The sequence below is a fragment of the Agelaius phoeniceus genome, chromosome 6, assembly GCF_051311805.1.
Source record: "Agelaius phoeniceus isolate bAgePho1 chromosome 6, bAgePho1.hap1, whole genome shotgun sequence".
Classification (NCBI taxonomy): Eukaryota; Metazoa; Chordata; class Aves; order Passeriformes; family Icteridae; genus Agelaius; species Agelaius phoeniceus.
Window position 1 is genome coordinate 10,018,285 of NC_135270.1, and position 20,850 is coordinate 10,039,134.

At 53.3% G+C, this 20,850-nt stretch overlaps 1 protein-coding gene across 3 annotated transcripts in view; it reads left to right on the forward strand.

The window, feature by feature from the left end:
• KDM2A (lysine demethylase 2A) overlaps nt 1-20,850 on the forward strand; it is a 33,784-nt gene that overhangs the window by 4,937 nt on the left and 7,997 nt on the right. For 2 of the 3 annotated variants that reach the window (XM_054634154.2, XM_077179655.1), the window contains exons 4-13: nt 9,982-10,120; nt 10,721-10,799; nt 11,977-12,023; nt 12,140-12,318; nt 13,057-13,163; nt 13,476-13,569; nt 14,047-14,200; nt 14,894-15,009; nt 15,124-15,250; nt 16,053-16,474. In XM_054634154.2, the coding sequence (XP_054490129.2) occupies nt 9,982-10,120; nt 10,721-10,799; nt 11,977-12,023; nt 12,140-12,318; nt 13,057-13,163; nt 13,476-13,569; nt 14,047-14,200; nt 14,894-15,009; nt 15,124-15,250; nt 16,053-16,474 (1,464 nt within the window). Of the gene's footprint in view, nt 1-9,981; nt 10,121-10,720; nt 10,800-11,976; nt 12,024-12,139; nt 12,319-13,056; nt 13,164-13,475; nt 13,570-14,046; nt 14,201-14,893; nt 15,010-15,123; nt 15,251-16,052; nt 16,475-19,581; nt 19,762-20,850 lie in introns of those variants that run through there. The other variant, XM_077179656.1, reaches the window with a different exon arrangement.

Sequence of the window (20,850 nt, forward strand, 5' to 3'; positions counted from 1 at the left end):
AGTCCCAGCTGTTGTCTGTGCTGGGGTAGTGAGCAAACCTGTGGGGCTGGAACTCTGAGATGGGGAGACAGGGTGGGGTAGGAACCTCTTAAACTGGCTCTGCTGCTGGAGAGAGCCTGAGGAGGAGCCTCGCCCTCCCTGGGGGCTCTGTGGGCTGGGCCACAGCTCCTGCTGGGGGTGTTGGGCCCGAGTGACCATGCCTGGCTGGGTGCAGTGTCACCCTTATTCTGGCTGTGGGCAGAGTTGTCACACCCATGAAGGGAAGCAGGAGACCTAAGTGCTGTGGGTGCTGGAGAGTTAGGGAGGTGAGAGGGAGCTGGGGAGTGCAGTGCTCTATCCCATGGTCTGAGGCAGTTTGTGTCCTGCCTTAGCACTGCCCTGCCCTCTGGTCAGATCCTTGTGTGAAATTTGAGAGGAGGCTCTGCCTGTCCCTACCAGCCAGAAGCAGAGGCCTCTCCTGTAAACAGCAGTTACCAAACCTGCCCTTACATGTCTGTGTCCACCCTGAGAGAGTTCAGATGGGCTTTGCAGCATGTGCAGCCATCAGCTGGGGGATGAAGCCTGGGGAGTGTGCAGGACAAGGTTTTTCTGACAGCCCTGTGTGCTGTGGAGTGATCCCAGCTCAGCCCATGCCTGAGGGATGGCACTGCTGGCTCTGACCAGTGCCCTGATTCCCAGCAGCTGGAATCTTGTGGTTTCCAACTTGTTTGTATCCTTTCTGCAGGATGGATGGGGTGATAGTTCAGGACACAAGTCCTGCAGGAAGGCCCACACATGTTGGCAGGACACTTGTAACAATTTTTCTCCCAGGATAGGAATAAATTGAGGGATAAATGGCTTCAAAGCTGAGGGAGGGAGGTTAGGGGGAGCAGGCTGTGGGCTGCCTGTGTCAGGTAAGATAGGAAAGAGGAGGATGCAGCTTCCTACCTTTCCTGTGTTGCTCCATCTTGAGTGTTTCACAGTATCCCAACAGTGGGATGCAAGGAGCAATACCATCAGGTTCAGCCCAAGTTCTGGTTTGTCCTGTAAAGCTGCTCACTGCCAGGTAATGATCCCTGCAGATTGCTGGTGTTTGTCACCCCCAGGTACTGGGAGGGGGTGACAGAGGCCAGTCCTGCTGCATGCTGGCTTTCCCGGGGCTGCTCCCACTGATCTGGGACTCACATGAGTGCACTGGGGTGACCCTGCCTGTGTTGCTCCCTGCAGACACTGAGCATGGGATGAGCCCCAGGCACTGGGTGAGAATTTGGGTGTTTTTACATCACCTGCTCCCTCTTCCCCACATTTGAAATGTGACACTAGCAATTCCTGTCAAGCCAAGCTCCTTCCTGGAGTTCCTCTGTGCCCTGTGTGAAACGCAGCCTGGCCAAATGTCCCTGGTCTGCTGGACACACCTCAACTGCCCAGTCTAGACAGGACCTGGACAAGGAGGGTAATTAATCTCTCCCACATGCCTCAAACTGGAGGCACTACAAATGAGTCATTCCAAATGACCCAGGTGTAATAAATGAGCTCTAAATAATTCAGGGGCTGTTCAGATTTGGTCTGGGCAGGGCTTTGGTGGAAGCTAGCAGCAACTGAAGGCTATTCTTGGAAAGCTTTAGAAATCCCTGTGAGCATTTAGATCCTGCCAGATGCGTGACTGTGCTGGTCCCTGGGAGAATATGTCCCTGAAACCAAGTGGATGCTGTTCCCTGTCAGCAGAGAGGGATGCAGGAGGTAAATATCTGCTGGATTCTTACTGTCCCAAGCCTGGCTGTGCCCTGAATGTGTCCTGGAAGTTGCAGTGCTGACTAAGCAAGGAACCAAACACCACAGAAGTACTTCAAGTTACCTGTGAGTTACCAAACAATCTGTGCAAGGCTTCATTTACATTCCTATAATAAGCAGGAATAAGTTTTCCCAGGGTTATCCCAGCTGGAGGTGACATTGACAAGTCAGGAGAGCAGTCCCTGTGCCCCCAGTGCCTCTTTAGTTACGTCAGGAGGCACTCAGATGTACAGGTCACAGGCTGGGTTTGGGGAAGGAAGGGCACTTGTGGGAATGTGGTGATATGCTCAGAATGTGGAGAAACAGGGTGCTGCACACATCTTGTCCTCTGAAAATGTATAAAGGAAGCAGTTCCCTTCAGGATGAGATCTCTGCTGCTGAGGGAAGAGTGTTGGTGTTTCCAGAGGAGGAAATGATGGCTGAGCCTTTAGGGGCTGTGAGGAACTTTGGTGTTGTTCCTCCCTTTGCACAGTGGCCTGCACTCCCTGTGCTGCTGATGCTCCCTGTTTACCTCTTTTCCCAGTTCTTGGCAACCAGGGGGGGAACATCCATAGCTGGCTGTGGCTGTTGCTTTCTGCCACTTGAGGTGGTTCAGGTGAACCTGGTGTCAAAGTGTATCCTGGGAATCCAGGGATATGGGTGGAGAGGAGGTGGAGCTGTTGGACAGATCTGTCCCATTCCTGTGTCCATGCTTGTGCATCTCTGTTGCTGTAGCAACAGCCCTGGGAGTAAACAGCAATGAGCTGGCTTTCCAGGGATTCTGAATCCCTCTGGAAGTTCCAGGAACTTGGACCAGAGAAGTTCTTGGGCTGAGATCTGCTCAGGGTTGCAGGGTGGTAGATTTTCAGTATTTTAGCCATTGCCCTGTACACGTAAGAGTTTTAATAAAACTGCTCCCAACACTCTTTTAGGTCAAGGAGGAGGCTCTATGAGCTTTGTTCATGCTGGTGTCCAGGGCTGGGAGCTGAGTGCACAATCCTGTTGTGCTTTAGCCAGCCCTGACAGAGTTTGGGAGAAAATACCACTTGAGAAAAGTCCTCCTTGTTCTTCCACGTACCCCTGGCTCCTGGGAGCTGTAATCTTGGGATAGAGCTGAGGCAGCTGGAAGTGGAAAGGAGAGGGCTGGCAGTGCATGCTCCTTTAAGGTCAGGCTGCCTCAGTGTCTTTAATTTGCTGTGCATAAATATTTCCATGTGTCACTGAGCCCCTTTGCCCCATTTGGAGTAAGGAAGGGACGAGTGCTGGGCTCCTTATGGAGGAGAGGGGGAGGGAGTGTGTGCAGGGATGGTGTAACAGCACAGAGTCCAGAGGAAATATCCTTCCTAGTAGCTGGATTCCCACATTGTGCATGTTCCTCCCAATGGCCCTGGGTTGTTTTCCCTCTCCCTGAGCATCCTCAGACCCATAGCCTGCAATGAAGCCAGCCTGCTGCTATTCCCTGTAAAAAACGGTGTCAGCTGAGCAGGAATTGCAGTGCAAACCTCAAAGCTTCCTGCGTTTTTGTTATTCCAGTACTCCTGTAGTCCGGCTTCTCTCAGGCTGGGTGATGGGACAGAACTGGCAACAGGTTTTGGCAGAGCTTGGGTTGGGACACTGAGAAATTTGGAGGGTGAGCACTCCCCTCAATAATAAAAAAAAAAAAGATAAAAAAGTCCAAGCTAGCCCTGTGATCTCTCAGTGTGCTGGAGACAGAGATCCCCAGCAAGAAATGGAGTCACTCAGGGCTGGCCTGCTACTGCTGCATCAGCTGCACCTCTGAGTGCATATGGCTCTGTCTGTCCCTTGTCCTGGGTCTCTGCCTCATAGTCTGTGTGGGCTCAGTGGTGGGAATATGGATTAAATGTGTATCATTTTCAAGCCAGCCTTTTTTGGAGCAGTTTGGTCTATTTTGTTCCATTTGGGGGGAATCTGTTGCCTTCCTGCACAAAGCAAAAGGAGGAGCAGAGCCAGTACTGCTCATCTACCTCACTGCATAGGGCACGTGCTGGGGACACCTGACAGGGAAAGGGCTCCACACAGGGTTTTTTCCTTGGATTTCTACTGATTGGGAAGGAGTGGGATGTAATTCAAGGGGTTTTCTCAGTCTTCTCCAGAAATGAGAGGGCTGAATGCTAAAGGATGGCTTTTAGCACTGAGGGTCAGCGTTCAGCCTTGAGATGGTGTGTGGAGGGTTTGATGGTCCTTCAAGAGCTTCTCCAGGCTTGCATGGAATCCAGGCAGGATTTCTCCTGATGCCATGGCTGGTGGTGGAAATGGGCAGTCCGGGGGTTAGCAGTGCCATCAAAGCCCTTTGGGACAGTGGCTGTGTGTGACACAGGCTGCAGGTGACTGGAGTGAGGAGCTGTCTCCTTTCCTAGGAGCAGCGCTTCCTTTTTGGGACTGCTGCCAGAGCTGCCCATCTGTGATCTGATCTAGCATGTTCCTCTGCCTCGTGGTTTTGCTGCTGTGACTGGTCAGCGTGTGGTTTGGGAGCAGCTGTGGAGCTCTGCCTGGCCCCTCCATGCTCCTTCCCCACCTGCCTTGCTCCAATTCCTCAATTATTCCTCGTGTATGTTCGATTTTGTAACCCAAAAGTGCAAACCAAAGCGTTCTCCCTGGTCATTCTGAAATGCTGCCAGACTTGCTCGTGATAGGAATCCCTCCTGGAGCTGGGAAGCCTGGAAGGGCTCCAGTTTTGTGTAGATCCTATTTGCTCCTCAGCCTGATGCTTTGAGTCTGTCTTTGTCCAAGGATGTGCCACCTGGGATCCACCCCTTCAGCACCAGGTTTTGAGAGAAATGGGAGGTGGCGAGGGGCATTAAACCTGAGTTAAGCTCAGTGGTTCCTCTTGTCCTGGGTCTCTGCAGGGGATTGTGCCTGTTCTTTAGATCCCAAGTGGTGCCTCCCATATCTGGGGGAGCAGGGAGTCCAGGGTTGAAGGTGGGAGAGGCACAGAGGGCAGGAGCCTGCTGCCGCTGTGCTGTGCTGGTGCTCCAGAGCTTAGAGCCCAGCCCAGGAGCTGAAGTGGGAGGTGCAGGCTTGGAGGGGAGAGGGATATAGAAAGGAAAAGCTCTTGTGCTTAAGATAAGCAGTGACCTGGCAGGCTGCTGATTGGGTGTCATAATCTTGGTGCCTTGGTTCTTCACACTCTATCTGGAAACACTGGCAAGGGAGGATCTTCCCTGCATAGCCCGTTCTGGCATTGGCACCTGCTGTGCCCTGGGTCTGTCTGATCACAGCCTGGCTGCTTCCCTGCCTGTCCATCCTCCTGTCAGGCTGCCTTGTGTCTTCCTGGAGAAATGGATGTTGTTCTTCCCACTTTGCCACTGCTGAAATTGCTGGGGATTCTCAGCACAAGGTCTAAGAGACAGAATTCTGGGCTTGCCTCAGGTACTCGCCGGAGATCAGAACACCCATCGAGAGATTCTAATGTTGCAGGTCTGGATTTATCTAGGCAAGAGCCACAGTTTGCTGTAAAAACATGTGAGAAGTTAAATTCCTTAACTGAGGAGAGTTGAGCTGGTTGATTTATTATCAATTTGGGTGCATTTCAGCAGAGTAAACCTGCAAAGGGATGGGGTAAGGAAGAAATGGCTCTGGTAGATCACACTGTTCTATGGATACACTGGGAGCCAGGGAGAAGTTAAAACCTGCAACAAGGGGATTTTGGGATTGGAAATGGAGGTGAAACTTTCCTGCATTCTTCATGTCAAAGGAGTAGAAGAGAGTTGTGGGAGGCTTCACACAGGCAAACTGCTCTGGAAAGACAACAAGCAGAGGGAGAGGAAAAGTGAGAGGGGTGCTCTGGTCTCCTGAGGGGGAAGGAGCTGTGGCATAGCAGGAAGAGGTTCCTGGTGACTGGGAGATGGAGCTGAGGGAGGGGATGGCAGCAGACAGGACAGGAAGTGACTGAAATACTGTGGTGTGTGTTGGTTGTTGGTTTCACTCTTTAAATACATGAGGCTCTTTCAGCAAAAGGACGGCTTGTTCTTTTTTTCAAATGTGACCTTGTACTCGTTCTTCCCTCAAAAAAACCTCACAGGAGAGGAGTTTTCTGGCTCTCTTCAGCTGACTGTCAGCTCCTTTGCTGTTAGAGGGAGCTGTGCTCCATGGAGGCAGCGCTTGCTGATGGAAAGAGGTTTCCAAGGAAGGGTTTTGGAGAGGGCTCCTGTGGAGATTCTTGAGGCGCTTTCCCTGGAATCCCTGGGTGAAGGAGAATGCAGGTGAAAGAATCAGAATAGAATGGATAGCTGTCAGCAGGATTAATATTCATGCTTCCTATTTCTTCCATTAATTGAATGGTACCCAGGAGGGTCAGAAAGAAATGGTGAAGGACAGCTATCTTAGGTGGGAATTGCTGGCTGTCTGATCTTGGAGGATGAATAAAGTGCCTTTATCTTGACCCTGCCTGACACAGAGAGAAAAGGTTTGGACCACTTGTCAGTTCTTCCTTAGTAAAACTCTCAGCAGGATGAAAAATGCCTGAATCCTAAGAGAAAGCTGGGAAAACAGAGTGATATTTAAATATTGCTGCTTAGTACTGAATGCTGAGGTTGCCCTACAGATATGTAATGTGCCTGACTCTGTGCCCTTGCTTCTCTGGAGCTGAACTTCACCCAGAACGTTCTCACAGGTGGCAGTTTTGGGGACATCTGCTGATCTCATTTTGGGAAGCTGTGTCCCTGGCTGAACTGGTTGATACTGGAAGGTCTCCCAATAGTGGAGTCACTCCCAGGAAGAAGCAGTTCTGGTCTAGGAGTCCAGGACTGTGAGTTGCTGATGTTCTCTGGGTGGGCTGTAGGAATGTGCTGGGAAGGGATACTCAGCCAAGCCCCGTCCCTAGCACAGGCTGTGGGACAAGGGTAGCCAGCTCTTCCTGGGAAGAAGTCAAACTTGGTGCTGTCAGGAGGATTGGCACAGCTCTGTGTGTGCAGTAGTGGCAAGGTACGGTTGGCATTAGCTTCTCATGACTTTGCAGGTGTCACCTGTAGCCAGTTAATGATCCAGGCAGCAATTTCCTGTGTGGCTCATCAGAAGAAAAGGGGGTTTTGGAACATCCACTGAGCACATCTGTCCTCCTACAGAGACCCAGTTTGGGGACATGGGGTCTGTGGTTTGTGTCACTGTGCTGTGAGGAAGCTGCAGACTCCAGGAGGGGAAGACTCCCGCAGATGCTGCCTCTCCCATAACACATGCCTGGAAGCACAGAAGCCCTTCCTTCCTCCTGCCTGCTCTGGGGCCCTGAAATATTGTTTTTCCCCACCCTCCCAAGACAACAATGACTTGAAAGCAGTGTGGCCCCGGCTGGGTCCGATGGGATGGGAGCTGTTTGCATTGTGCTTTTGGGTCCTCAGCCACGGCTGGGATCCTGCTCTCCTCATGCTGGGCCAATTAGGAGGCCAGACTCTTCCCTGCCCATGGGAACAGGGCAAAGCTGATCTGCCCGGGAGCTGGAGGGGGTTTGTGGCTGATGCTTTGCTGATGACAGGAGCAATAGACTTTGGAATTTGCTCGGCTGGAGGACACAATCCCCTTCCTTCTGTGTCTTGCATCCCTGTTTCCTCATTGCAAAGGGATTCAAGTTTAAGGTGTTCCTGCCTGTTTCCCGGTGTTTGCACTTCTGTGGTGTGGCTGCCTTATCGTGGAGTGGTTTGGGTTGAAGGTTCCAACCTGTTTGCTTTGGAGGCTGTGCTGTGAAGGAGATCTGGGAAAAGAGTCTGAACAGGGTCTTGATCCCACAGTGCATCTCCAGCATCCACCCATGGCACCGGTAGGATCCGAATCAGGCCCAGCCACGTGGTCACATTTCTGTTGAATGAGCTGCTCTACACAATCCAGAGCTTGGCTTGGTGCCACTTCCAGAAGGACTGACAATGCCTGGTCATCGTGTCTGTGGCTGGAGCTGCATTCCAGCCTGGATATCCCGAGATTTGTCCTCAAATGGGGCTCACCTGAGTTCCAGCCCAGTGCAGTAACCCCTGCTCCTGGTTAAGTATAGCCAAATATACTTAAGGGGAGTCAAATACAGTCTATTAAGGGACTGGTTTGGACATAGCCTCTTCTTGCCAGATTTTCCATGCCAAAACTTTTCCTCCCAAAAGGTGAGGTTTTGAATCCAGCAAAGACAAAGGAGCTGCTTTTCCCTCTAAAAGTGAGTGTCTGGAGTAAGGGAGCAGGTCAAAAAGCAGCCTGGTCCTGCAGTGAGCAGGACCCACTTGATCCCAAAGCAGCTGAGACCATGGACTGCAGAATCCTCCCCTTCATTGTGCACATCCTCTCTCTGACAGAGAGCTGCCTGCTGGGATGTGTAGTCCTAGACTTGCCTCGGATTGGGAAGAGTGAAACGTGGGTGATGCTGGAAGGTGATTCACATCCTTGCCTGGCATAGGTGTGCCTTGAATTTCACTGATGTGGTTTAGTAAGGAATAGGATGGAAGTGGGCCTTTCCCCAAAATGCTGGGGTCTTTAGGAAAAGCTGAGTTTGAGGATTGCTCATTGTCCCTGAATACTCCACAGGCCAGACCCCTTTCTGCTCCGTACCTTCATTTTAAAGCTGAGTACCACACAGGCTTCATGGATTCCATGATTTTTAAGGATAAGTGCGTTATGAGGTGGGCTAATCGTCCATTATAACACAGTCATAACACCTCTGTATCTCTAACTTCAAGTTCTGATGCATCCCCTTGGAAGGGCCAGTCTAGGTTTAAAGGCAGAGTGAACATTTGGGAGTTGCAGTTTTTGGTGTGTGCAGCCCAGCCTTAGCAATGTGAAAATCCAAGTGTTCCCAAGGAATAGGTCACTTCTGCTGGTGCCACTCCCATGTCTGTGCTTTTTAAATGCATTTTCCTGCCTTTATACAAGTATTTCTGTAAAAACCCATAAGTAAAGTGAGTTTTTGTGTTGTTAAAAACGGGGAGATCCCACTCATCTTTAGTGGATGGTTTAAGACAAAGGACAGCAGCCCTTTTCCAGATTGTTTAATCCTGGGGGCCATTGGACAGACCCCGGCTGCAGGATCCTGAAGACTCTGCCTGAAGTGCCCCATTCAGGAGCAGCCAATTGTTCGTGCCTGGCTGATGAGGTGTTTGTGTCCCAGTCACTCAGGGTTTTGGTAAGGTGGTTGGAAAGCTGAGCATCGTCAATGGGCTGTGAACAATGGCTGAGTGACTCTGTCTTGACGGCAGGGGAACTCCTTGTGCATCCATCAGCCTGCTTGAAACTGGGAGTTAAAATTAAATATTGGAGGGGGTGGGGGAAAACCTTTTTTTGTGTGTGTCCCCATGTGCTCCTGCACTGGTTCATCTAATTAATCTAAAAAAAATATTTAAAGCAGTACTTCTTTGCCGAGGGAGTTCATTCCTCTTTCTCCAGTGAGGTTATGGCAGGCTGGTTCTGGTGGCATTGCTGGGGATGTGACACTGCCCCTCCCTACTGCAGGCAGGTGCCAGCAGCTGTGTCACCTCCTGCCCCATCCCCCCTGGCTGTCTGCTGGCCCAGCAGTTGGTGTGCACGCTTGATAAAGGGAACATCCCTCATTAGGGGAAGGCAGCTTGGCTAATTCAGAGCAGGTTTGCCTTTTATCTGAGGGGATTTCGGGAGCATTCCCACGCAGGGCTCTGCTCTGTGGCCAGGTGGCCAGCAGCTGGGGACAGTAATTTCTTCCAGATCCAGCAATGCCAGAAGAGGATATCTGTCAGGAATCCCCGTACAGATGTGCTTATGAGACCCTCTAAGAAAAGTGTTCCTTCCACTCTGCTATTCTTCTCCACACAAACAAGAGAATAGACCAGCTTTCTGTGTACAGGCACAGCCAAAGATGAAAATTTCAGAGTCTTTTTTCTTTTTTATCATTGGTGTTCTGGCAGAGATTTAAACTCACAAGTGTCTTTACCGCCAGTGGACCAAAATACAGATGCACCTGTAAAAGCAGGGAACTGATTCTTTGTTCTTTGCCTCTGTTACACTAAACTCTCTGCCCTCCTCCCGTATTTCCATTTTAGAATTCATTAGCAGTGATTATCTGTCTCATACAGCCCAATTAGCACAAATCTGGATGGAGGAGGGGCAAAGCTGATGTTTCCGTGGTATGTTTTGGGTTCAGGACAGACCTGAGCTCCCCTAGAGGCCGCGGCTGAGCTGTGTTAGGTTGGAATGAGGCTCTGGTTGTTCCTCCTGCTCCATAGCTTCACTTCCTGGTCCATAACTTCTCCCTTCCCGGTGTTCTCCCCTCAGCGTGGCACGATGAGGCGGCGTTACGAGGACGACGGCATCTCCGATGATGAGATTGAGGGGAAGAGGACGTTCGACCTCGAGGAAAAGCTGTCCACCAACAAGTTCAACTCCACTTTCGTGGTCTTCATGGAAGGCAAAGGTTTGTCTTGGGGCTGTTGGTCCAGGGAGTGTGTGTGGGGAATGTTATGGAAGCTGCTCGCTCCGGAGAGCATGGAGCCAGTCTGCAGCTTGCTGGGACACGTGGCAGCCAGGAATGGGAGGGTTTGCCTGGGTCAGCACCTGTAATTGCAGCCACGTGTCTACCAGATCCTTAATTCAAGGACTGTGTGGGATGTCTCCCCTTGCTTTCAGCACGCACACGGCTCCGTGGGATGGCTTTTCATCACATAGCCCCTCATGAGGATTTACTGGGAGGGACGAGTGCCTCTGCAAGGCATCTCTTGCTTGGCTCTGAGCTTCCTAGGGAAGTGAGCACCAAAATCCAGGCTGTTCACCTGTCAGGAGCAGCCTGTTGGAGCAAACCCTCCTTAGGGGCCCTGTCTGAGGCTTGTCAGCAGCACACACCCTGCTGCCTCTCAGAACTGCTATAAAGGAGTTCCAGGATTTCTGAAGGAGTATAGAAAAGTGAGGAGCAGGGTTGGACTAGGGATCTCCAGAGAACCTTTTCAACCTGAGCATGCCTATAATACTCTGAAGGAGTTTCTCCTAAACCTTCCCTCTTCTTGTCTCCCCACACCAGACTTCACAGTTGAGTACATCCAGCGGGGTGGCCTGAGGGACCCGCTCATCTTCAGGAGCTCGGACGGCCTGGGGATAAAGTAAGTGCTGGGAGCATGGAGTGGTGGGCGACTCTGGCCCAGATCCTTCATCTCTCCACACTCTGTGGCTCTGCTAGGCTGGTTTGACTGTCATGTCCACGCTGTTATTTATGTGCAGTGGACAGAGAGAAATATCTTCCAGCTCAGTTATCCCCTTCTTCCTAGTCTGTCTGGACTGAAAATGAGAGGACTGAATTGGCTGTAGGTGATCAGAATTCCACCAAATGTCTGGAAAGTCCCACTGCTGCTCTGATGCAACATCTGGCTGGGTTTCTTTCCTAGTAACATAGGCATCTATTGCCAGAGAGTCAAACAATTTGTAGTATTTCTGGCATTTTCCAGAATTCCAACCTGATTTTCCAAACTTCTCAGCTGCTGTCTGCCTCTCTTGCTGCAGTACATCCATTGAGGTTTGCAGCTCTAAGCGTAAACTGGGTCAGTGTTTTTGGGGTTGATTAGAGGAATAAATGATCCCTCACAAACTTTCAGAGCTAGTACCAGCAGCACTGCTCCAAAGTCCCTCAGCCATGAGGTTCCATGGCTGTGAACAGATGGATGGCATCTCATCCAGTGCAGGATGTTCTTTGCTGGGGTGAATTGGGTAGGAAGTCATGCCAGTCTCAATCTAACTGCTGGGTGACTTGGGAGGGTAGAGATTTAATACTGGGTATTACAGTGTGACTGAAACTGGATTTCTCCTGAGCTTTTGGATATTTCTCTGGGTCAAGAGCTGTTCGAATGGCTGCCAGCCTGCACTGCCTGTGACAGCAGTGTTTGTACAGAGGAGGGTGCCAGTACAAACATTGGAGTGGTTCTGCTGTGTCAGTGGAATATACTGCGTGTCCTGCTCTGGCCGTGCCTTTGGATTGGGATAACTCACACAAGCAGCATTTAAAACAAGAGATGGGATTGCTTAGTTCAAGGCCTCCTGGCTCCTTTGCTAGAAGTCACTGTACAACAGCTCTGGAGATGGTACATCCTGTTCCCAAGCCTGCTTCCCAAGCCAGAAGTTTGTCCTAGTGTTTCACCCCAGTCCTGTGCCCCCAGAGATCCTCTTCCATGGCCTTCTCCAACACCACATGAGCACAGATGTACCTTCAGGGTGCCAATTCCCGGGTCACAGAGTGTGCAGCCAGAAGCACTTGATGGTCTTTTTAGCCAGATGTTTGTCCCACAGGATGCCGGATCCGGATTTCAGCGTGAACGATGTGCGGCTGTGTGTGGGTAAGTGTCCAGAGCTGCCCTGCACTCCCTTGTGTGGTTGGGGTCTTTGAGGATCTCACCCCCTGGAGTCCGTGGGGCACAGGGACAGTTCAGTGACGTGTCTGTCACTGTGGCAGGGAGCAGACGGATAGTGGATGTGATGGATGTGAACACGCAGCGGGACATCGAGATGTCCATGGCGCAGTGGGCGCGCTACTACGAAACGCCAGAGGAGGAGCGGGAGAAACTCTACAACGTCATCAGCCTGGAGTTCAGCCACACCAAACTGGAGAACCTGGTGCAGAGACCTGCTACGGTGAGTGGGGCTCTTCCTCCCCAGAGATCTGCTTTCCCTGGAAATCTGGAGGTGAGGTGGCATTGGGATGTGGTAGAAGAGGAACACGTGTGGGCCCAGCAGGGATGTCAGTCTGGAAGCTGCTGGAGCTGATCTCCTAGTCAGGCTGTGGTGTCCATGGCCAAGTCCCTGGCATGTCACTCTGTGGAGAGATAGCCTGTTTGTTGGCTGTCAGCAGTTAAAAACATGGAAGTCTGAACTCTGCACAGTGTGGCAGGGAGGGTTCTTGATGCAAAATGCTGAAATCTCTGAGGGCAGAGGAGGCCAAGATTGGAGGTGTGCTGGAAGAGGGGCAGGAAGCTGTTTTGTGCTGGGAAGATGAGTTGTGGGAGGTGGGATGGATGGGATGAACATCTTGAACTACCTCTGCAGTCAGCAGAGTGGAAGTGGCAGCTGTGTGGGGCCAGTTACTTCCCTCTGTTAACTGCAGAGGGAACCTCAACATCTCTGGCTCTCCTGAAGTTTAAGGAGTTGAATCTCACCCCAAGGAGATACTGTCTGGCATATTTTTTATGGAAGTCCAGCGGTGGTATCTGAACACCTGATCCTAATTGCTTTATGTGTGGGACTGTCCCAGTAGCACTGGGAAAGCTTCTGGGTGTGGAGAAGGACTAAAAGGGGATTTGCCAGCCTGGGGTAGCAAAAGGTTTTGCTGTGCCCCTTTTTTCCCTGCTCATGTCTCTTACCTCTCTGCTGTAGGTGGATTTGATTGACTGGGTTGATAACATGTGGCCCAGGCACCTGAAGGAAAGTCAGACAGAGTCTACCAATGCCATCCTGGAGATGCAGTATCCAAAGGTGCAGAAGTAAGTGACTTCCTGAGCTGTGGCAGGCAGCAAACAATCTCTTGCAGGAAAACTGCCCAAGGGAGCAGCAATGTGTACCAAGGGGAAGGAGGAGGATCAGCCTCCAAGCTTATTTTTGTTGGTGACATTTGTAAGGCCACTGCAGTCACCTATTGAATCCCCTTTAGCTGTATGGAAAAGGGACTGAGTGGCTTGTGACAGTGCTCTGAACCATTGGCCTGGGTTTGGGGGACCAATTCCCTTGGAATGTCATATCTGCTCCAAAGTGTGGATCACCATTCATTTTCACCTTCTCATCTTGTTTTCCACCAGATACTGTTTGATGAGTGTCAAGGGCTGCTACACAGATTTCCACGTGGACTTTGGTGGCACTTCTGTGTGGTACCACATCCACCGAGGGGGAAAGGTAGGACAGTACCTTTTGGGACAGCTATAGGTGCTTTAGGAAAGTGTCTGTTGATCTGTTTTTGTGTAAATCCTTGAGGATGCAGGTTCCAGACAGAAAATTGAAATCTTTTCCACCCTAAACTTATCTGTATTGCATGTAGCCAGACAGGTGCCAGTCCCTAGTTCAGGTGTAGCTCTAACATGGTAAATCAAACTCAGTAAATCTCCTTGTCACTCTGGTGGCTTTCCTGGGCTCTGTATCTCTTGACACTGATGTAAATCATAGCTTAAAAAGCTTCCCAAGCTCAGGCTACCTGTAACACTCTGTGTCAGGCTGGGAAAGACCTTGCTTGTCCTCTTGAGGGGGGCAGCTGTTACAGTCATTTTGCTGGGAAGTTCTCAGGGAGAGGGGCGAGGAAGAGATTCAGATGTTGGGAAGAAACCATAGCTATTCATTATGTGATGACTTACATGAATGTGTTGTCTTTATTTGCAGATCTTCTGGCTGATCCCTCCCACGCCCCAGAACCTGGAGCTCTATGAAAACTGGCTTCTCTCAGGGAAGCAGGGAGACATTTTCCTTGGGGACAGAGTGTCAGAGTGCCAGCGCATCGAGCTCAAGCAGGGCTACACATTTGTCATCCCCTCAGGTACCCTCAGGGTGGGCAGGGGCATCCTAGTCTTGGCCAGGGTTGTGGCAACACTGAAACCCCTGGGACACTGGCAGGATTTAGCTCCCTCATGAGCCACTGGGAGAGGGACATGTGATGTGGCTCTGTCCTCTTGCTTGCCACCTCCCAAAACATGCCTGTGATGGCATTGTGGATCCAGCCCAAGTGTTAGGAAAGCTGTGGCTGGCTCATATCACATTTGATTAATTATTAAAGGAAGCTTTCCCAGATCCTGTCATGTTGACACATGGAACAGTGTGGGTTCAGGAGAGGCTGGCCCAAGGCTGCTCCTCAGCTTCCTGAGTGTCTTGTGACAGACCTGTGGTGTACAGCAGGACCAGGAACAGAAAACACCAGGGATTGCACAACTTACTCATTTGAGTCCTGTTATCACAACTGACACTTCTGAACTGAGTGGCTTTGCCTTGAGGAAACCCATGCTGGAATTCCCCAAATGTTGGACTGGGCTGGATTGTTTAGCCTTGGAGATAAGGAGTGGAACTTGAGTTATTTTGAAGGTGCTTAGAGTGTTGGAACAGACTTCAGAAGGCTGTTCCCCTTGGTGCTAGGCGGCCTAACACGATTAGGAAACAATCTAGGATGACACCAGCGTGACAAACAGCTATGCAAGATGGATCAGAAGGATTCTTCCAACTCTGCTTTCTCCCCAAGGTTGGATCCATGCTGTGTACACTCCCATGGACACGCTGGTTTTTGGCGGCAACTTCTTACACAGCTTCAACATCCCTATGCAGCTCCGGATCTACAGCATCGAGGACCGCACCCGGGTAAGAACCTGTGGCAGACCCGTGCTGGACACTGGGCCGCACCTGGTGTGGCATCTGTCATCTGAGAGCAGCAGTGGGAAGGAGGCCTGACAGATCCTCTTGCTTGTTTTGCAGGTCCCAAATAAATTTCGTTATCCCTTCTATTACGAGATGTGTTGGTACGTGCTGGAGCGTTACGTGTACTGCATCACCAGCCGCTCCCACCTGACCAAGGACTTCCAGAAGGAGTCCCTCAGCATGGGTAAGTCCAGCCCTTTTTCCTTCCTTACCCCTATCCAACTGGCTTCTTACCCCCTCCTGCTGGGACACTGGCTCAGCAGTGTGCCTGGCAGGGGAGGGCTGGGTGGGGATTTTTTTTGGGCATGAAGTCACAACCAGCCAGACCTCTGCTTCCTCCTCTGGCCCTGCAGCAGCCCAGGTTCCTCACAGCTGTGAAACCAGCACACCACCAGTTCAGAGCCTTATACAGAAGAGGTGGGGGGAAATTGCAGTGGCCACCATGGTGCTGTGCGCAGGAATTCTCTCTGGCTGGCCAGGGCCTTCTGCACACAGGGTTTGAGGGGCTGACAGAGTTACTTGGAGGGCTCAGCAACCTCACGGTCATGAGTGAGTCCACATCCTCTTTATCGCATCCTGAAGGCAGCATCAAGATCCCAAGCCCTCCAAAGCAAAATGAGGTTGAATAGGGCTTTAAGCAACGTGATGTGGTGGAAGATGTCCAGGCCCATGGCACTGGGGTTGGGCTAGATGACAGTCCAAGTCCCTTCCAACCCAATTCCATGAAATTAAGTCTAGGACATGAAATTCAGTCTAGAGCAATTGCTATTTCTTCCTCTGGGACCTTTTTCCATATCTGGTGCCCTGCATTCCCACAGACAAGCCAGGAATGGGAAGGATGTTTAGCTGTTTTCAGCTTTTTCAGCTTCTCTGTTCCTTTCACCTCCTACAAATCTGTTGCTCCAGCATCCCTCATGACTGGGGGGGATCCCACTAAACACAGAACACTTCCTGTGATTGCTCTCCCTGTTTCTCCATCATGGCAGATATGGAGCTGAGCTCCTCGGACTCGGTGAACATGGAAGAGGAGGAGGAGGAGGATGATGATGAGGATGCAGCAGGGAAGGAATCCCGGCGCCCCGCGACCAGGAGGTCCATTCTCACCAGCCCCATCGCCAACGGTGCCACCGTGGACTATGACGAACTGGGCAAGAGCTGCCGGAGCAGCCTGCCAGGTCTCAAGAAGACCCCATCCATGGACTCTTCCGACTCCAGCCGGGGCTCTCAGAACGGCCAGGCCTGGGAGCCGAGTGGGGGCAGCCCCCGCAAGAGCAGGAAGGTGCACCTGACCCAGTTTGAGCTGGAGGGGCTGCGCTGCCTCGTGGACAAGCTGGAGTCGCTCCCTCTGCACAAGAAGTGCGTTCCCACCGGCATTGAGGACGAGGACGCCCTCATCGCTGACGTCAAGGTAGGGCTGAGCGAGTGCAAAGCACTTCCCACGGGGAAACTGGGCTTCACCCTCTCCCTGCCCCTGTCCTGGGGCAGGATTGGTGTCCTCCTGTTCCTCTGTGTGAGGCTGATGTTAGACCTGAGGGACAGCCCTGGGATTTGGGGTTGGGAAAACAGGAGGGTGGCTGTGCCCTGGCTGGGTGCCTTATGGCTGTCAGTGCAGGAGTGCTCATGGATGATGCAGTTCACTTCCAGTTTTGGCTGTGGACTCCGTGACAGTTGGAACTTTTTCCTTGCCCCAGGTGGATTTGGCTTTGTTCCTTTGAGTTGTTTGCCCAGGGTGTGACCTGGAGTTATGAGAGTCAGTTATTTTGGGCTGGTGAGGGTTGTTTGGATTTTATTTGCCTTCATCTGTTGAGCTGACCCAACGAGCTTTGGTGTTTTAGCTGTTTCAGCACTGAAATGGGAATGTCAGCTTCACTCTACCCCCAGAAATCTATTCTAATCCCTAAAAAGTTACCTTCTGCTCCCCTCCACGCTGTTGGTGATCTGTACAGCTGCTGGCCTGTACCAAAGCTGACATCCAGACACAGCCATGCATATGTCCCTGTTTTTGCCATTGTTTTTATTTCCAAGTGCTGTCTCCTGATGGGGTTTTTTTGTGAGATGTTCAGGTAAATCCAGAGCTCTGCTGTGTTGGAGCAGAAGGTCTGGCTCTGGGGTCTTGGCTGAAAGAGTCTAGGTGCTGTTAGGGGCTGAATTTCTGGTTTTCTGTGGCTTTTCAGGCATCCTGTGTGTGCTGTGACCTTTGAGAATGTGACATGTGTGTTTCTGAGCCCTGTATGGTGCTCTGGAGGAACCTGAGCTGGGGGCTCTGTGTTTCACCTTTGGACTGATGAAAGGAGGCTGGTGTTGGGCGTTTTAAAGGCAGAGCCTTAAAGGTTGTTGGTGTTCAGTTGGTCTCAAAGAATCTGTTCATGTTTTGGAGGTAGTAAAGGTGTGCCTGTGGTTTTGGTGTGACCAGGCCCCTGTGTCCAATTGTACCTCACAGATGAGCTGTGGGTGACAGCCCTTGTCGTCCCAAACAACTTCCCTGAGGATTTGCTCCTTAAAGCTGGCTGTCCTTGGAGGTTTGGAAGTATCCTGAGCTGCAGGACTCCGTCCCTCAGGACTGGCATCCTCAAGGCATCAAGATCCTTTAATCAGAGCCTCCAGTGGTTGGGGAAAGTGGGACAAGTTTGTCCAACCACAGCAAAGCTCTACTTTCAAAACCCATTCTCCATAGAGGTGATGGAAGTAGCCAGTAGAAGTTGGCTTGTAAAGCCTGGGAAGGGCCTAAGACATTTCTAGCCAAAACTTCTAGCAGGGGCCACCAATCTGCAGCAGGTACTTTTGCCCTTGTGTCACTAGGTAAGGGCATTGATGGAGCTGGGATCTGGCCAAGCTGGGAAAGCTGCACTTTGGTCTGTACACCCCACGGTCAGAACGTGGCGTTTTCTCATCCAGACTTGCAGGCGTGCCACCCTGATCAGCCCAACCAGTGCCACCAGGCACTCCAGGAGCAGGAAAATGCTGCCTTTCCCCACAACCTCTTGTGTGGTGATCAGGATTTCAGGGTGTCTGTGTGTTGGGTCACGTGGAAAAATATGTATCCTGTCAGGAGTTCAGCCTGGAGCGTCACTTGATGGGATGTGACACTTTGGATATGACAATGTTGTGCTTTCAGCTCTGTGGCAGGATTTGTCTGAAAATTCTGAGTGTGATGGAGGCCATCGGAAGGATCATTGACAAAGAGGGAATTTCTGAGAGGTCCTGTTGTATTTTGACTGCTTCCATCCATGATTTCTGACCTCTCTGTGGTGGTTTCCTGAACTGGTTTTGACAGGAGGATGGTCATGAGGCAGCTGACAGCAGGTCTAAAGCCAGGCCCCTGTGTCCTGGCATAAACAGGTTATATCTGTGCTGTGCATGGAGCTGTTGGAGCACCGAGGATTGTAGAAACAAGATAAGCCTCTCCCTGAAGTGCTGGTCCTGTCTCCAGGACCTCACCTCAAAACCTCTGGTGTGGCATTGGTCACTGTCTGACTGGACAATGGGCAGAGAGAGAATTTGGTGAGGAATGGGGATAGAATCCTCAGGGATGGGTGAGGAAGTTCAGGGTGGCCTGTGAGCTGTGCCAGGCAGGTCTCCCATGGTGGGATGGCAGCACTGGTCACACCTGCGGGTCGGAGAGAGCCCATGCCAAGGGCCCGAGGCTGTCACTGGTTGCACAGTTGGTGACAGTCCCGGAGCCAGGTCAGCATGTGACTGACTGGCTTCCTGGGAACACAAAGCTGGAGTTGCCTGCGGATGCTTTGGATGCATCAGAAGTGGGAGCAGCCGCTGCTCCCCTGTGCTGTTTGGCTTTATTTCTGGAGTTTCCTCCATTTTTATTGCGGTGTATATCTGGGGGGCTTCTCGGGGGGCTGGGATTGCTTGGGGACACCTTGATCGCCCGGAATGGATCTGTCCCCCTCTAGCGGTTTGGTCCCCGGTGCCTTTGGGAATGTGGCTGCTCCCAAACTTGGCTGGTGGGATGTTTGTCCCTCCAGGTCGGGAGTGTGGGGGTGCAGACCCTGGGGGGAGCTGCAAGGGGATTGACCCTTGCCTGCATTCCAAAGCCCCGCTCGCTCCAGCGGGGTCTCCCAGATCCCAAACCCGCCTCGGAACAGACAAAACAAAGGCGCCGGGGAGGCTGGGCCCGAGCGGGACGGGGTAAGGGCTCTCCGCCACGCTCTGCCCGGCGCCGAGGAGCCCGGCCCCGGCCTCTCGGATTGCGGCGGCGGAGGGAGGGAGGGATCCCGGGGAGGCCGGTGGGCAGCGCCGCCCGGACCCTGCGCCAATCCCCGCCGTCCCGGCCCCTCCCGGCGCTGCAGCAGCGCGGCTCTGCCCTCCGCTTCCTCGCTCCCTTTTTCTCTTCTGCCATCTTCCCGTTGCAAAGCATTGCTGGGAACCGCATGTGGGTGACGCAGCAGCATTGTCTCCGGCTCAGGAAGCTGCCGCCGCCGCTGCCCAAGGGCTCGGGAGGAGCACGCGGCCGCCAGTGCGGCTGCTGGGGGCGGGGAGGAGCCGGGGGCGCTCGGGGCGGGGGGCGCAGCTGCTCCCCAGCCATGTCCCCGAACACCGGGGGTCCGGCCGGGGTCTGAGCCAGCCCCGGGAGGTGTCCGGGGAGAAGGGAGGGGGCCCCAGCCCTCGCAGTGCGGGCACCGAAACAAAGAGGGCTCGGCAAACTTCACCCCAGAGTCTCGGCAGCTCCAGAGGCGCAAGGTCAGGCAGCTGGCAACGCTCGTGGCGCGGGGAGGGGACGCGGGGACGCTCCGGTCCCGGACAGGGTGGGAGGGGACCGCGGGGGGACCCCTGCTTCCCCGGAGGGGTCCCTGGCCGCTGCTTGGGCTCACCTCTGCCGTTCCCGGGGCGCTCTCGCCGGCACCGCTGCCGAGGCGCTCCGGCCGTGTGAGCGCAGGGTCCCCGCTGCCGCGTCCCGCCGGCCACAGCGCCGCGGGGCACAGGGGACCAGCGGCCTGTCGCCCACCCCGGCTCCGAGCCAGATGCAGCCGCAGGACTCGGGAGCCCCCGCGGTCCCTCGGCTCCGTGGCGGGGAGCGTGCCTGAGCCGCCCCCACCCCCGCCCCGTCCCCGGTGCCACGGGCAGGCGGACGCTGCGGTCCCGCGATGTCCGTGTGGGAGCTCCGAGCCCTGACCTTTCCCTCGGCGTGTGCTCGTGGGGAGGCGGAAGGTCTGAAGGCGGCACGCTGCGCTGCCGGGGAGCCCAGGGGAGACTGCGGCTTCCTGCCGCCCCAGAGGCGCGGAAAACCGGGCGGGGGGCACGCCGGGCACCCCCTGCCCTGGCCCTGCCTGGCAGCGGGAAGCACCGCCCGCCGGGGTGCCGGCAGGAGGCTCCTGCCTGCGTAACCATGGCAACGTCAAGTAAATAAAGCACCTTTGCAACCAGCAAATTCGGTGGGGAGTGGATGTGGGGAGGGAGCCGTGCTGGAGGGTGCTGAGAGGACCGGGGTGAGCGTGGGAGCCCCATGCACCGGGAGCGAGGGGCTGTCGTGCCGGAGGGCAGCGTGCCAGTCCATGCCAGTCCGGTCGGTGCCGAGGGATCTTTCCCTCCAAGTCAAAGCCAAATCCCGAGGCAGTGCGGGGGAGCAGCTCTCAGCTACCGGCAGTTTGTGCCAGGCCACGGAGGGGGTGCTGGGGCATCATATCCTGCTGCTGCTGCTGCACCCTCCAGGCTGCCCCGTGCCTGGGGAGCAGCTGGGGGGTAACGCTGATGAATCGTCCCCCCAGAATCCCCCCAGATTGCCGAATCTTGGCGCTCTCCACTCCTACCGCCGCCCAGCGCGGGGCCTCG